The sequence below is a fragment of the Panthera leo genome, chromosome B3, assembly GCF_018350215.1.
Source record: "Panthera leo isolate Ple1 chromosome B3, P.leo_Ple1_pat1.1, whole genome shotgun sequence".
NCBI classification, from domain to species: domain Eukaryota; kingdom Metazoa; phylum Chordata; class Mammalia; order Carnivora; family Felidae; genus Panthera; species Panthera leo.
In genome coordinates, this window is record NC_056684.1 from 130,942,790 (window position 1) to 130,960,125 (window position 17,336).

At 39.6% G+C, this 17,336-nt stretch overlaps 1 protein-coding gene across 6 annotated transcripts in view; it reads right to left on the reverse strand.

Moving 5' to 3' along the window:
- GALC (galactosylceramidase) overlaps window positions 1-17,336 on the reverse strand; it is a 150,884-nt gene that overhangs the window by 98,296 nt on the left and 35,252 nt on the right. For all 6 annotated transcript variants that reach the window (XR_006203988.1, XM_042943994.1, XM_042943995.1 and 3 more), the window contains exons 11-14: window positions 7,949-8,038; window positions 7,101-7,187; window positions 4,868-5,018; window positions 2,659-2,839 (exon numbers count right to left, since the gene is read on the reverse strand). Coding sequence is in view for 5 of the 6 variants with exons in the window: in XM_042943994.1 (XP_042799928.1) it covers window positions 2,659-2,839; window positions 4,868-5,018; window positions 7,101-7,187; window positions 7,949-8,038 (509 nt within the window). In the remaining variant the exon portion in view is untranslated. The remainder of the gene's footprint in view (window positions 1-2,658; window positions 2,840-4,867; window positions 5,019-7,100; window positions 7,188-7,948; window positions 8,039-17,336) is intronic.

The following is a 17,336-nucleotide window of genomic DNA, read 5'->3' on the forward strand; positions in this document are numbered from 1 at the left end:
TGCAAAGACAGAGGCAACTCTCCTGACACTACAGCAGGGGTTTTCAAATTTGAGCAGCACTGAAATTGCCTGGAGGGCTTGTGAAAGTCAGTCTGTCAGCCCCAGCCCACAGCTTCTGACTCAGGTGGGTTGCAACACGGCTCTTGAATCTGCATGTCTGGCAAATTCCCAGGTGATGCCGGCGCCACTGGTTCAGGAATCCTACTCTGAGAGCCGTTTTCCCCTACAGAGCATCCCTGTCCCTATAGGGACAGTAAAACCCTGGCCCGGCATCACTGATCAACAGGGGCACATCAAAGGAGAGGAAATTCAGCCAACCAGCTACTACAGCTTTAACAGTGAGCTCTGCTCCAGGCTTCTTTTATAAACCCTACTAGATGCCTTCTGCAATGATACAACCACCCCAAGCCAAAATGATCTCTGAAAATAATTTACCTCCTACTCAAACTTGAACTGCGAACAGGAAAGCAAGCATGCACAAAGCCAAGTAATAAGGCAAGCAATTTACCTAAAAGAAAACTAAGAATGTCAAGAAATGTATTTTGGAAGCGGGGAAAGTTAGATCTAGAATTATGTGGCTTTTACACTTCTCAGATTCTTATCAGTGAATTTTGCACAATAAAATTTTACTCTGTAATGAAAAATATAAAAGAAGTAGCTACAACAGGCACACAACAATCAGGAAAATCCACGTTGAATCGTCTAACCAAAGCTGGGCTACTTTACAGAAAAGTCCAATGCAAAGTTAACAGAAGCACAGTCTCTCTTGTACATCCTCCCCAGCAGAGGGAGCTGGTCTCTCTACAGACTGTCACCAGCAGGAAAACTACTAAGGATCAGAACTGCTCCACACATCCCCTACCTCTGTTCTGACTCATCAGAAGTGTGAATGTGTTACAGCACCACAAACTTACTCTATTTAGAGTCAGGGCGGGAGAAGATCTAACCTCCTTTGTTTACATCACATTCCAGAATAGAGATTCCCCAGGCAGAACTTGCCAGCAATTTTACGGCAAATGAAGGAGAATAAAAGCGTGGTCTGGTCTTCCACAGCCACAACCTCTTGGTCGTGCTAAGGGCACAAAAACCAGCCTGTGCATTAAGCAAACTTAACCAAAGGGATGCAAAGCTGGGATGCGTGCAGTGAGAGGTCATTTGGTGGGCCGTCCGCAGATCCCAACCAAAGCTCACTAACACGATGAAAGTCTCAAGTAGCCTCAGGAAAGCCTACCCTCCATAGTCAAATCACTGGGCTGGGACTCAACTAAACCTAAGTATGAGAGGGGAAGTCCCACCACAAATACGGTCCTGAAGAAATGATGGCTGTGCCCACACTGAGAGCCGAGTTTCTAAAACAGCACTATAGGTAAACCACACTCATCCCCTGCTCGTCTTAGGAAGAAGACAACGATTAAAACGAAGCAGTGAGGTGTAGTCCAAAGAGATGAGCTACGGCACCAGACAGTCCTGGCCTCTCACCCTAGTTCTAGAACTTACAAGTATAGGATCTCAGGCAAATGTTACCCGGAAGTCTTGGTTTCTTGATCTGTAAGGTGGGGAGGATGATAGCTCTGCCACAGGTAGTTGTGGGAAGTACGACCCAGTTTTCCTTCCCTCCTTTCCCCACGTTAGAGGGAGTCGCAGCCAGAAGAAAAGAAATGAGCATGGGACTTGTGGGGAATCTCTGAACAGACCTGGCTACTTTGAATCCAGGAGGAAATACTGGGAAAGAGTACATAATAAACAGGATGAGCCCAAATGTGAAAGGGTCTTGGAAGTCAGACACAGACGATGAGATCTGATTCGGTAGCTGAAGAGAGTCACTGCAGATTCCTGAGCAGGGAATCACACAATGAAAGCAGGGCTAAGAACGATGAACACGATGCCTCTCGACAGGCATCACTGCTCTCTCCTGGTTCTTTCTCTCTCAGACCCTGTGGCTCTTTCCCTCTCTCCCCACTTTCCCCCTCCACCTCTCCCCACCTCCTTAGCCACTGCAGCAGGAAAGATGAGTACTGCCATCTCAATACATAAAATCTTCAAAGTTATGAATACTCTCGGTTACTCTTTGGATGGTGCTCGATCTCATCTCTCTACTATAATTAAGGAGTCTCTCGATATTTCTAGAGTCCCAGCCAGAAATAAGAGTTTGGGTTCAGAAACAGCCAATCCTCGGTAGTACTCTAGGGCAGGCGAGGGGGAATGACAGTAAAGGCCGATCTGCTTCTCACTATTGCCATCTACCGTCACCAGGTAAACAGATTTTCCAGGAAGGCTAAAACAGTGTAAGTCTACAATGGATCCAGCAGGTGGCAACCCCAGATCAACAAATGAATTCTCCAGCAAATCCACAAAAACCCCACAAATCACAATGTCTATTTATAAATAAATCTTCAATTATAACTGGGTCCAAAAGTCTGCAATTTTTATACTAAAATCAATCTGTTCCAGCAACAATCACTATTAAATTGAGCAAATGTGAGGGAAGGACACTGAGGCATCATAACCATGGCTTGTGGTCATGATATTCAGCAATTATCACACACTTATTAGATTTTATACAAGGAAGACCGTTGAAAAGTCTTCACTTCAGAACATATTCGACAACATGAGAGGTTATTTCAGCCAGGTCTACATACGCACACCAATTTTACATACCATTTGTAATCTCCTATAACACTGATAGTGTTGTACGCATCGGCGGCCCAGGTAATGGGCCGCTGATTGAGAACTTGGCGCAGCGTGAAGCGATGCTCTCCGGGGTCTTCGATATTTGTAAAGTATTCAAAGACACCAGTCTGATCTGCAAAATTCGGAGCTTCACTAAAAAACGGGTAATCTGTTCAGAACACAATAAATTCTCCATTTAGTACAAAGTCTTCACAGAATCTCTGCTGATACTTCAGCACATTTTAAAACACTTTTGAAAAGTCCTAAATAAGTAAATGACACTAATAACAAGTGGAAGTTTAGGGTTTAGGTTAATAGAGATTGATTTCTTTTTTATTTGAAAGACAGAGAGAGAGAGTACAAACAGGAGAGAGGGGCAGAGAGAGGGAGAGAGAGAGAATCCTAAGCAGGCTCCACACTCAGCACAGAGCCCGATGCCAGCCTTGATCCCACAACCCTGGGATCAGGACCTGAGCCAAATCAAGATTCAGACGCTTAACCGACTGATCCACGCAGGTGCCTCTCAAGCTCCCTCATTTCTAAGTGGGCATGAGGACAAGAGAATTAAATGAAAGAATGTATGTGAAGTGTGTACATAAACCAGCATCTGGCAACGGCTCAATAAGAGATGGTTTTGTTATTTCTAGCATCTGTCGAACAAGTTTCTAAACCCCGGGTCACAGTCATCAGCTGAGAGATTAGAAAAGGCTCACCATATCAACTACAGAATTTACGAATTACAAATTGTCTTCTATTTCTAAAATGTGGCAAAAACAGTTGGGTCCACACTATGAATCTGTTCTTGGTTTTATTAAATTACAGTCTTACACTGCTGAAGGCTATAGAAGAGGAACTGTGGTCATCATCTTACAGCTATTTCACACTTCATGCTTTTCTAAATGCTTCCATATTCATCATTTGAGAAATTAAGAACCATATAAAGTAGTGCTACAGCCTGACTTACAGTTTAACTTTAGGTTTTAGTTTATTTTGTGGTCAACCGAGCATTACATTTTAGATCTGAAGGTTTCGAACTGCCCTTCATTCCTCAGGTCACAGAATAGCTTTGGTGCCAGGGGAACTTCTCTCTGGTTAACGAGGCCATATCTCAGACTCTTCATCTACTGAGGGCAAGAACAGTTACCTCTGCGACACAGAAGTCAGCAAAGGAAAGCAACAGGATTATGCCTGGCGGCATAATTCACCGATTCATCTAAGAGGCCACTTCAGAGAACTGCAAGAAAACAAGGCACCAAGCAACCCTGGGGGTCCCCGTGGTCCATGTCATGCAAACAATTGAGAGGAGCCCAGTACACAGTCCAAAGGGCATCGTCCTGCAGTTAACCAGGACATCACTTGCTGGGAAAGGGACATGAGACCCTGTGGCTGGGCAGTGGCCCGGGGTCATCGGGAGGGGGTACCAGGAGTCTCCAACCAACCATGCTGGAAACAGCAGCCCTGCGGCGATAGGAGGGTCAAGTCACTCTCTCACAATGGCAGTCTCCCTGCCTGTGTCTCTCCTACAGCCACAGATCTTAGGAGCAAATACGAGAGCCAGCTGACCCTGCCTGTGAGGTCCACAAGCTGCACATCTACTAATCAACAAGTTCCGTCACCTACTGAGTGACCTGGGGCTATCACCACGATGACCGGGCCTTCTCACGTGTCCAGCAGTTCTGCTAAATTACCGAAAATCAAAAGCTTTTCCAACAGCTTTAGGACAGCTCTTCCTAGAAAAGCAGGAGAGTGCAAGTATAAAACTCCCGGGCAGGGCAGACGATGAGGTGAAGTAGCCAAGGGGAGCACTGCTGCCTTCAGCCATCAGGCCCCCGACACTGAAGAAAGAGAAGTCACTTGACCTCGGGGCTACAGGAGGATGCCAGGAATGGCTTCCGCTAACAGGGAAGCGGCAGGGTAATAAACCTCAGGCTTCACCGAAACCAAATTAGGATTATAGCTCTCATTCTGACATTGACCTCTACGCGTTTTTTCTGGCACTGAAAACTACAGGGTCCTCAGGTCGAGAGTCACCTTGAGGTAACACAAAAATGAGATCTCAGTTACCACGTGGACATTTAGAGCTACATTTTACAGCCACTTTATCACGCACGAGTTTGACACATAGAAATCCACCCGCTACTGGTTAGGTAGGTTAAGTTTTAGTTTTAAAAAACCAAGCAAAAAATGAAAAACTCACCAACATCGAAATCATCTTCATACACCTGCGGGAAAGGCTGGGACTCTGGAGGCGGCGGGCAGCTGCCCTTGCCCCCGGTGGTGAGAGTGGTGAGGGTGAAGAGCTCGTCTTCCTGCAGCTCCAGCGTGAAAGCGCCACCGCTGTCAAGAAGCTGAGAAAAGAAAACGCGGAGGTCAAGGCCAGCTGCGTTGGGCTCCTCTCATCTGGGCCAAATAACTTTTTGAAAAAAAAAAAAAAAAAAAAAGCCAACCAAACTCACTTCTGTTACAACTTCATAACCACTTGTGAAGGATACATCCAATACCAAGGTCTTTGCGATCTTTTTCTTAAGTTATTTAGAAGACTTTATAAAATTCTACTTTGTAGGTAGGACTTTAAAAGAATTTCACTACATGGAGGGAAGGATGACTAGACAACACCAAAACCTATTTCTATTAGTCTGTTCTTTTCCATTAGACTACAAGCTCTCAAAGCCTGTGTGTGTTCAATACATGTAAATAAGAGATCTGCCTATTTAGTACTTAGGAGTTTACTAAGGTGGAAAAGTCCATAAACAGCTTAACCAGCTGTTAAGCACAAAAAAACCTTCTACTATTAAGAAAAACAAGTCCTGCTTCTTTCATGTTCAATACATATTTCAATTAGCAAGTTAGGTTTATGTCACATCTATGCTTTTGGCAACTTAATCTCTTTAAGCCACATCTCCACAAAATGAGGGGGGAAAATACATACCTCCTAGGGCTGTTGTGAGGATTAAATAAGATAATGTTTATAAAATGCTTAGCTCGGGGCATGACCTTCAAGAAACACTCCCTACATCACAGCTGTTCTATGCTAAATGTAGATCTCTGAAGACACCAGAATCCTCTGCATAATGAATGTAGGCATTAGATGTATGCCCATTTTGTGAAATTTGAGCAGCTTTTTTTCCTACTTTGAATTAAAGGGGTTTATAGCATATCTTTGCTTTAATAATAAATTGTTGGTCAGACCTATGAAATATGTAACACCATATTCTGGCTCAGGTATACCCCCCAAATGATATTATTTATTATGGGGAAAATCAATTTTAATATCCTATTTCTAGAAATTTATTGTACAAAAAGCAGACTGTTCATTTTTAGAATTTAATATATGACCGGTGTTCAATCACTGATGGTGACTAACTGATTCACAGAACATTAACAGTCTCCAGGAAAAGTAGATTTGTGTCAGTTACGTGAAGTAATATGCCTACTTGGACCAATTCGTTCTTTGAAACATTTACTGAGGAACCCCCATGTGCTAAGCACAGTAGCAGGGACCTGAGATAAAAAGCTAAATGAGGCAGGTCTCCAGTCCTCAACGTGCCCGGTGTGGTGAGGAAAGTGTTTAAGTAAGCACCCGTGCCTAGATGGCCGTGACCTAAGACTGGTAGGGAAAGCTTCAGGGGAAGCGACACTTCAGCTGAGTTTTGAAGGAAGAAAAAGCATGTGCAAAGTCACAGAGGTGAGTAAAGTGACATGCCATGCTCTGAAAAATGCAAGAAGATTCGTGAGTACAGGCCACGTTAGCAGAACACGCGTAGAGAAACGAAAGCAGTCTTTTACCCCATGAGGTGACAACGAGGGTCATGTGCTACACTAAGGGAGGTCAACTCACAGGAAAAATCACTGAGGGACTTAAGCAATGGATTGACAAAAACCAGATCTGGATTCTAGTCGCAGTGTGATGGGTGGCCCGGACAGAGTCAGACTGGAGGCTGAGAAAACAGAAGGTAGTTTCCAAAATCTTAGGAGAGAGGTAATAAGGAACTGAAATAAGCAGTAGCCAGTGGGAATGGAGGAGAAAGGATCGTGTAAGAAAAACATGTCAGTGATAGAATGCTCTCTACTTGATCAATGATGGTGTATAAAGAAAGAGTAGGTGGGAAAAGACAGTCGCAGATGAGATTCAATTTTGTGACTTGGGCGGCCAAGGGATGGGGGTACCATTCACTGTGGCAAACTAGATACTAAGAACAAACACACCTATAAACACACACACTCCTATTATGCCTTGAGGAGGATTTCTGTAAATGCACACACACACACACACACACACACACACACACCTGCTGGGAACAACTTTAGCTCTATTATACTTAAGCCACAAAATCAGTTATAAAATTAAAAATTCTTAATTCATTAATCAAATGTCTGTTCTCTTTTACTGTTTGCAATGTTTAAAATATATGAATTTATTTGAAAACTACCCATAGAGAATCCAGTTGTTTGAAAAGAAATCTCTTCGATGGTTTTCCAAGTCTGGTATACCACACCTGTAGCTCTGGTATTTCACTCTGAGGAGAAAACACACAAAAAAAGCATAGTTGAGTGGTTCATCATATCCTCTGAGGATTTCCAAAATGAGTAAGTACCAGCAAGAATGAAGCGCTGATAATGCACACTCTATTTCTATTTGCCAAAGACCTACCTCAAGTCTTCAATAGCAACATTCTGAAAGTAGGAAGAAATTGTTCAAGCAAATCCTTTATGTCCTGTAAATACTACAGACTTTTGGCAAACATTTAAAAAGATTCTGGTGCCTTTGCTTCAAAAATACTCACTATTGTACCTGTGTAAAATGCTTTTTAGGAATTTTCTGGTATTAATAGAACAATTCTTACGTAATTAGTAGTCAGAAAAGGCACTGTATTTTCTGTATTCAAATCTAACAATAGGTAGAAATAATAAGAATCTTGTGTCTTTTTACATTGTTGTTGTTGTTGTTGCTTCTTTGCACAGAATACTGAAAAGATCAAAGTTTGAAAGTTCCCTAGACTACATAATTGATGCTTCTACCAACAAGAACAACTTTGTTGCAAGTGACTTTGGGTGAGTGTTCTTCAAAGCCATGGAGAGTTTTGCCTGCTAGTGGCTTCCACGCTGTTTGACTAAAACCAGTTAGCAGATAGAAAACACCACTGCTTCTATTCATTTATGTACAAATGCTGGTATGCTGGTAACATACATAAGACTTCACTTGAGAAGGGCTAGCCTGTGATAAAATATATAAATTCTCAAATCAAAACCAAAATAAAAGTCCCACATATTTACTTACAAAAGAGCCCTTTAGAAGGAAGGTAGCAAACTGGTGCGACACATTGAAATAAGGCAGAAACGGCCGTATACACCTAGAATGTTTATGGCTCTAGGAGAAAAAAAAGTCATGTAAGTAACCCAAATGATATACAAGCTATTTTAGAGGGAAAAAAAAAACCTAAACATTTAAGGCCCAAGATTAATAGAATAGCACATATTAGGTGACAAATAAGAGTTTACTTCATATCGCTAAAGACTTTTTTCTAGTATAACCTGTACTGAAAGTCTACTGAATATGCCTAGTCAGAAGTAAAGCTCCCTGGCATTTTGACTGAAATAAACTTTAAATTCACAGCTAAACTGCAGAGTCATTTTATATTAATTTTTATATTATAATGGTATTCCACGTAAAATGCATCAAATGAAAAGCAAATGCTTGTATGTTTTCACCGAAAAGGCATCTCATCTTAACATAACCTTCAAATACACAACTAAATTCAGTAAGTACATACAACCAACAGTTCTCAAATTGACAACATCATTTTTTACTAAAAATAGTCGCTACTACGGGCTGGGATCAAAAGAATTATGAGACATAATTCCACTTCAGGGGATTCAACAATCCCAGAGCACTGAAGCAGAAGGCCAGGCTTTGTGGGCAATAAAAAAGTTACAACTGTTGTTAGAGATTTCAATGCCTCATCCTCAATAGATGATGTACAACTAGACAGAAAAGCAACAAGGATAGAGGCGATTTGCACAACTACCAGAAGCTGGCCTGGACTCACATCTGTAGACCACCTCCCCCAGCAAGAGCAGAACACACATCCTTTTCAAGGGCACGTGCAACATTTACCAGGGAGCACCATATTCTCAGCCATGAGAGAAGTTTCAATGTTCAAAAAGATTCAAGTCACACAAAATATGTCCTCTGACCACACGAGAAAATGAAATCAGAGATAAATAACAGAAAACCCTCTAGAAAAATTCCAAAATATTTAGAAACCAAATAACAAACTTCATAATAAGCCATGTTTCAAAGAAAAAGTAAAAATAAAAAGGGAAATTAGAAAGAATTTTGAGTTGTATCAAAATAAAAATACAACGTACGATTTGTGGGATGCCACGAAAGGAGTACTTAGGAGCAAATTTACAGCACTGAACACTGATTACAGAAGAAAGATATGACACTTCAACTTCCACCCGGAGATAGTAGGAAGAGAGCAAATTAAGAGCCAAAGTAAGCAAAAGAAAGAAAAAAAAAAATAATAAAGATCAAAGGAGAAATCACGTAAACAAAACCCAGAAAAATGAGAGAGAATGATCAAGAAACCACAAGCTGATTCTTCAAGAAATCAATAAAATTGATAAACTTCTAGCTAGACTAATCAGGAAATCAGGATAAAAAGAAAACACAACTTGCCATCATCAACAGTAAGAAAGGTGACATCAATACAAATTATATACATAGTAGAGGAACCACAGGGAAAAACTTCAGTAACTTTATGCCCAGAACCTGAACAACTTGAGTGAAATGGAAAAAATTCTTGAAAGACACAGAAACCCAAGCTCCCTAAAGAAGATAATGGATAACCTGAATAGCCCTGATGGCTGCACTGGGAAACTCAGGTCGGCCTTGAAGCTTTGGTCAAACATGAAGCCAAGCGACCGCAGACTGGTACACTGCCTGCCTGAGCACAGACGCGTGCCCCCCAACACGCCCACGTGGCCCACGGGCAGAGGCCAGGAGATGTGCCAGTTCCAAACAGAAGGAAACCTCTGGACGGTATGAGCTGATCGCCAAGGTAGCTATGCAGAGCCTTCGGTGGCCACACGCGATAAAGCCACAAACTACAGAATTTGTTCAGGAAAGTCACTAAGCAAATAAACGGCGGCAACAACGATAAAAAGCAATGATCACAAATGCTAGACAGGAGAAAATCTGATTTCTACAGCTGCCACATTACATTATGTAATATGGCTAGTTTTCAGCAAATAATGATGAGATTTGTAAAACAAAACAAAATAGGAAAGAGTGGCCAACACGAAGGAATGAAAGTGCTCGACAGAAACCATGTTTGACCAAGCCCGGCTTTACTTGCCACATACTAGACTTCTAATCAAAGACACTAAATCAGGTATTTAAATGTGTTCAAAGAGCTAAAGGAAACCACATCTAAAAAATGGAAGCAGAGCTCTACTTCCAGAATGGCAATGTGGGGAGCTCCACAAAGCTGCTCCCCAGCAAAACTGGTGGAAAGGATTTTTAGAAAAAATGGAAATGATCCTAAGGGCATGCAACAAATAAACTTTTATTTAAGAAAATCTACTCTCAGTAAAAAGAGCAAGAACCCGTGGCATTTAAACCACGATCCACTCTGTCCCTTTCTCTGTTAGCCAAGCGACAGAAACTGCACGCCAAGTAGGGATAGCCAAGAACACAGGGCTTCCTCCTCCCAGCTCACAGCTTGAGGCTGCAGGAGCTTCCTGGGAGAAGCAGAGTTTCAGCATTTCTCATCCCCCACCCCCTCAGCTACTCGATGCCAATGCTAAGGAGCAGCAAGTATGGCCAGGAGGCTGGGGGCTGGGGCATGGGGGTGCTCTCTTCCTCTACACAGCTCCCATTCGTGGTTTCACCTTGGGATACTGAGAGTACCAGGGTGCCAAACCTCCACCCCCTCCCCCTGTGTTCCTAAAGCAGCAGTGTTACAAAGAGAGAACACCTTTGTCTGCATCCCAGCTCTAAACTTCAGCTTAGAGATTTTTGTGCAGGGAGACAGACAGGCTGTGAAACTGAGAACTTAGAAAGTCTCCCCGAAGAAACTAATACAGAGCAGTTATAGTTGGTAATGATGCTCTCAAAAATAATAGGGCTTCTGGGGGAAAGCAAATAAGAAGAGACTGGCACCTTCATTGGATACATTAGCTTAACCACAGCCCAGCTAGTTTGCTACAGAAAGACACAGAAACAGAAGGCTAAGAAGAACCCTTTTGAGGTCAGATTAAACCTAAACATTAACCTCAGACACCACCTCTGCAAAGAAACTGGGGTTTGACTGGATCAGTTTGTGGAGCTATTTCAAGTCCTAGGGCAGGGCTGAAAACAATAGAGCAATCTACCAGCAATTAACAGAGAGGTGTGATAAAGGAAAGAGACAAAGAAGGTCCTGGGAAACCACTGCCATCCCAGGGTGATCCTGCACAGATCCATAGCTGCACCCTCTAGGAAGCAACACCTGGGGCTTCTTGGTGCAGGGGGAAATAAACCTCACTAAAATACTCCAGCCAAAGACTAAATAAACATGCAAGCAAACAATAACAGACCAGGGGGGAAGGGGGACCAGGACTCAGAGCTGCTACATGATATCTATAAAAGGTAGGGCTTTCAAAAGAAAATTATGAGAAATTCAAAGAAACAAAAAAAATGTGACTCATACACAAAAAAGGAGGCAACAGAAGTGGCTGTGAGAACAAGCAAATGTTGGATTTAACAAAGACTTCGAAGTAGTCCATAGATAAGTTTGAAAAAAACTAAAGGAAACAGGCTTAAATAAGAACGGTGAAGGGAGGAATAATCACAATGTCTCATCAAGTGGACCATATCGATCAAGTGACTAAAATTCTTTATAAACCCAAATGGAAATTCTGACGTTGAAAAATACAGGAACTGGAATGAATTCACTAGAGAGATCAACAGTAGATCTGAATTGGCAGAAGAATTCGAGAACATGAAAACAGACTGATGGAGATTGTGCAACCCAACGAAGCGGGGCGGGGGAGGGGATCAAGAAATGAAGAAAAATGACAGAACCTCAGAGAGCTGTAGGACCAGTAAGTACCAGCATATGCACCATGGGACAGTGGAAAGTAGACAGAGAAAGAAGCAGAAAAAAATGTTTGCAGAAAAAATGGCTGAAAACTTTCCAACTTTGATGAAAAACAATCTACAGATCCAAGACGCTCAACAAACTCTACGAGTGAAAGCAAAGAGTTGTACACAGACACCAGTAAAAATGCTGAAAGTCAAAGAAAAGAAGAAAATCTTGAAAGCAGAAAGGGAAAAACTTACCACTTACAAGAAACCCTCGGTAAGATTAAAAGTGGATTCATCATCAGAAACAACGAAGGGTAACACATTTAAAATGCTCAGAAAACCAGTCAACCAAGAATCCTTTTTCCAGCAAAATCATCTTTCAAAAACTGAAGGCAAAGTACATTTCCACATAACCAAACACTGAATTTGTTGATACCAGATACAACTTTGCCAAAATTTAAAATAAGTATTTCAGACTGAAAGCAAATGATCACACATAGTAATTCAAATCCACAAAACGTACTGGCAAAGGTAATTATGCAATTATAAAAGCCAGCAAAACTGCCTATTTCTTCTTTCTTCCCATAACTGATTTTAAAAGCAATTGCATAAAATAATATGTATGTAATTGTATTGTTGGGCTTATGAAATATAGAAATGTGATATAATTGCCAATAATAGAACAAAGTAGCCACAGAGGGGAGAGGACTGTATGAGAATAAGGAAATGTCACCAGATGGTGGCAAATCCACAGTAATCTACAGCAATAAATAAAAGCAACCAAAATGGTAAATAAGATTAAAATAAATATATCATTTCTCTCCTTTATTCTCAGATTTTTTAAAAGACTTATAATTATATAAAAAGTTGTAATTATAACAAGTCTTGTTAGGCTTGTAACAGATAGAAGTATGATACATACAATAACAGAACAAAAAGGGGGAAGGAGAATAGAGCTATATATAGGAATAATATTTCTGTATCTCACTAGAAATCAGTTAATATGAATCTAAAGTAGATTCTAATAAGTCAAGATGTACAACCCTAGAACAGCCATTAACTAAGTAACTCACTACAATAGAGTGAAAAAATTAAAGGAATTAAAATGTTACCAGAACATATTCACTTAATACACAAGACAGTTAAGAAAGAACAGATGAACAACAAAAATGAGACATATAAAAATCAAAAAGTAACTTGACAAATGTAAATCCAACTATATCAATATTAACATTAAATATGAATGGACTAAACAATCCAATCAAAAGTTCAGAGTACATTTTTTTTTTAAGAAGTCACTGGATGTCTTCCACTGACAATCTTTTTAAGTTTATTTATTTATTTTGAGAGAGAGAGAGACTCAGAAAGCATGAGGAGAGGGGCAGAGAGAGAGACAATCCCAAGCACTGACAGTGCAGAGCCTGATGCAGGGCTTGAACTCACAAACCGTGAGATCATGACCTGAGCCAAAATCAAGAGTCAGACACTTAACCGATTGAGCCACCCTGGGGCCCCAAGTTCAGAGTACATTTAAAATAAAACAAGATCCAACTTTATGCTATCAAAAGGAGATTCAAAGATACAAAGGGGCTGAAAGTAAATGGAGGGGAAAATGTGTATCATATTAACAGAAACCACAAGAATAGCTAGAGTCGTAATAAACAAAACAGACTTTTAAACAAACAAAAATTGTTACTAGAGAGACAGTTTATAATGATATAAAGGTCAATCCATCAGAAAAATATAAGCACATATGCACCTATAAGAAAGAGCCAAAATATATAAAACAAAACAAGAGGACAGATGATTCAACAATAGTAGTTGAAGACTTCAATTAACCACTATCAACAGAGAGAACAAGGAAATAGAAGACTTGAATACTATAAACCGACTAGATCTAACAAACATCTATAGAATAGCACTCTACCCAACAATAACACAACATACATTCTTCTCAAGTACATATGCAATATTCTCCACGATAATGTGCAAAGTAATAAAATAAAACTCCATAAATTTAAGATTAAAATCATATAAAGTATACTCTCAAATCTCAATAGAATAAAATTAAAAATCAGTAACAAAAAGTTAGGAAAACTCACAAAAATGTACAAATTAATTCATTCCTAAAATAAGCAATGGGTCAAAGAAGAAATCACAAAAGAAATTAGAAAATACTTTGAGATGAATAAAAATTAAAATGTAACATAATAAAACTTGAAGAGATACAGCTAAAGTACTAGTTACAGAGTAATTCATAACTTTGAACACCTATATTAAAAAAAGAAATATCTCAGGGGACTTCGTGGCTCAGTCAGTTAAGTGTCCGACTCTTGGTTTCAGCTCAGGTCATGATGCCGCAGTTTTGTGGGTTTGAGCCCCACACCAGGCTTTGTGCTGGCAGCATGGAGCCTGCTTGGAATTCTCTGTCTCCCTCTCTCTCTGCTCCTCCCCTCACATTGTCTCTGTCTCTCTCAAAATAGATAAATACACTTAAAAAAAAAAAAAAAGAGGGGCGCCTGGGTGGCTCAGTCGGTTGAGCGGCCGACTTCGGCTCAGGTCATGATCTCGCGGTCTGTGAGTTCGAGCCCCACGTCGGGCTCTGTGCTGACAGCTTGGAGCCTGGAGCCTGTTTCCGATTCTGTGTCTCCCTCTCTCTGACCCTCCCCCGTTCATGCTCTGTCTCTCTCTGCCTCAAAAATAAATAAACGTTAAAAAAAAATTTTTTTTTAATAAATAAATAAATAAAGAACCTAATACTCTACCTTAAGAAAATTAAAAATATATTTTTTTAAAGAGCAAACTAAACTCAAAGTTAACAAAAGGAAAGGAATAAAGGTTAGAGTGGAAATTATTGAAATAAAGAGAAAAATCGAGAAAAAAATCAACATAAACAAAAGTTGTTTATTTGAAAAGATGAGCAAAATTGACAAACCTTTAGGTTTTTGAACCAAGAGAAAAAAAGGAAGACATATTACTAAAATCAGGAATGAAAGAGGAACATTTTTAACAACCTCACAAAAGTAAAAAGGTAATATACAAGGGAATACTATAAACAAATATATGCAAACAAATTAGGTAACATATATAAAATAGACCAATTCTCTAAACACAAACTAGCAAAGCTGACTCCAAAAATAACACAAAATCTGAATAGACCTGTAAGAAGAGATAGAGTCCATAAACCAAAACATTCTTGTAGGAAAATCCCAAAATCAGAGGGCTTCACTGATGAATTCTACCACATGTTTAAAGAATTAATACCAACCTTTCACAAATTCTCTTTAAAAATATAAAAGGAAGGAACATTTCCCAACTCACTCTATGGGGTATTACCATTCTATCAAAACCAAACAAAGATATTATAAGAAAACTATGTACCAGTATTTCCAATGAATTTGGACACAAAAAAATCCTCAACAAAACATTAGCAAATCAAATTCAGCAACAGATAAAAAGGATTATACATGATGACAAAGTGGAGTTTATCCCAGAAATGCAAAGCTAGTATAGCAGACAAAAATCAACATAATGCACTGTATCAATAAAATAAAATTAAAAAACACATGACCATCTCAATAGACTCAGAAAACATTTACTAAAATTCAATGCCCTTTCATGACAAAAGCACTCAACAAACTAGCAATAGAAGGGAAGTTCTTCAACCTTATACAAAATATTTACCAAAAAACCACAGCTAACCTTACGCTTTCACCTTAATGGTGAAATACTTAAAGTGTTTCCCCTAAGATCAGCTACAGTACAAGAATGCATATTCTCACTATTTCTATTCAATATTTACAAAAGGACAATTAATCAAGGGGGAAAAATCAAAGGCATCTAGAATGAAAAGAAGGAAGCAAAACTCTCTCTCTTTGCAGATGACGTAATTCTGTATATAGACAAACTATTATAACTAAGAAAAAAGCATAAAAGCTTGTGCGATACAAGATCAATATGTAAAACTCAACTGTACTGCTATACACTAGCAACAAAAACTCTGAAAATGATACAAAGAACACAATTCATTTACAGTTCTACCAAAGTAATAAAATACTCAGAGATAATAACTGTAACAAAAAGTACAAGATTTATACCCTGCAACCTATAAACATCATTAAAAGAAGTAAAAATGTCAATGAATGAAAAGATATCCCATAGTCATACACCGGAAGATTTGATATTGTCATGGTGGCAATACTACCCAAATGATCTACAGGTTAAACGTAATCCCTATCAAACTCCAAACTGGCTTCATTGCAAAAATTGACAAGCTGATACTAAAATTTCTATGGAAAAGCAAGGAACCCAGAAGAGCCACACAATGTGGAAAAATAAAGCTGGAGGACTCATGTATCCTGACTTAAAAACATACTATAGAGCTATAGTAATTAAGACAACATAATGCTCCCATAGGATAGATACACAGGCCAAGGCAATAGAATTAAGAGTCCAGGAAAAAACCCTCACATTTATTGCCAACTGATTTTCAACAAGGGAGCCAAGATAATTCAATAGAGAATGAACAGTCAACAAATGGTGAAGGAACAATTAGATACTCACCTGCAAAAGATGAAGTTACAGATACATACCTAACCCTCTATTTAAAAAATATTATGGATCAAAGACCTAAGTGTGAGAGCTAAAACTATAAAACTCTTAGAAGCAAGCATGGGTATAAATATCATGTCTTGGATTAAGTAATAATTTCTTAAATAGGACACCAAAAGCATAAAACTAAAAGAAAAATGGATATATTCAGCTTCATCAAAATTTAAAACGCTTGTATTTTAAAGGGCACCATTAATAAAGTGAAAAACAACTAATATAATATGTCAACTACACTACAATTTTTTTTTTAATTTTTCATGTTTTTATTTATTTTTGAGACGGAGAGAGAGAGAGACCGAGCATGAGTGGGGCAAGGGCAGAGAGAGAGGGAGACACAGAATCCGAAGCAGGCTCCAGACTCCGAGCTGTCCGCACAGGGCCAGATGCAAGGCTGGAACTTGTGAACCATGAGATCCTGACCTGAGCCGAAGTAGGACGCTTAACCGACTGAGCCACCCGGGCGCCCCTACACTACAATTTTTAAAAATTAAATTTAAATTTTTAAAAAGGAAGTGGAAAACAACCCACAGAATGGGAGAAAATATCTACAAGTCACATATCCGATAAGGGGACTTTTATCTAGAATATGTGAATAACTCTTATATTTCAAAAACAAAAAGACAAACATCCCAATTTAAAAATGGGCAAAGGGTCTGTGTGGGCATTTCTCCAAAGGAGAAATACAGATGGCAAATACACACATAAAAGGTGACCCAATGTCATCAGTCACTAGTAAAACACAAATGAAGACCAATTCACACCACCAACATGGCTAGAATCAAAGAGACAAGCAATAACAATTGTTGGGGAGGATGCGGAGAAACTGGAAGCCTCACCTACTGCTGGTAGCAATGTCAAATGGTACAGCAACTTTGAAAATCAATTTGGCAGTTCCTCAAAACGTTAAACACAGTTACCATTTCACCCAGTAATCGTACTCCTACATACATGCTCAAGAGAAATGAAAACACGTGTGCACAGA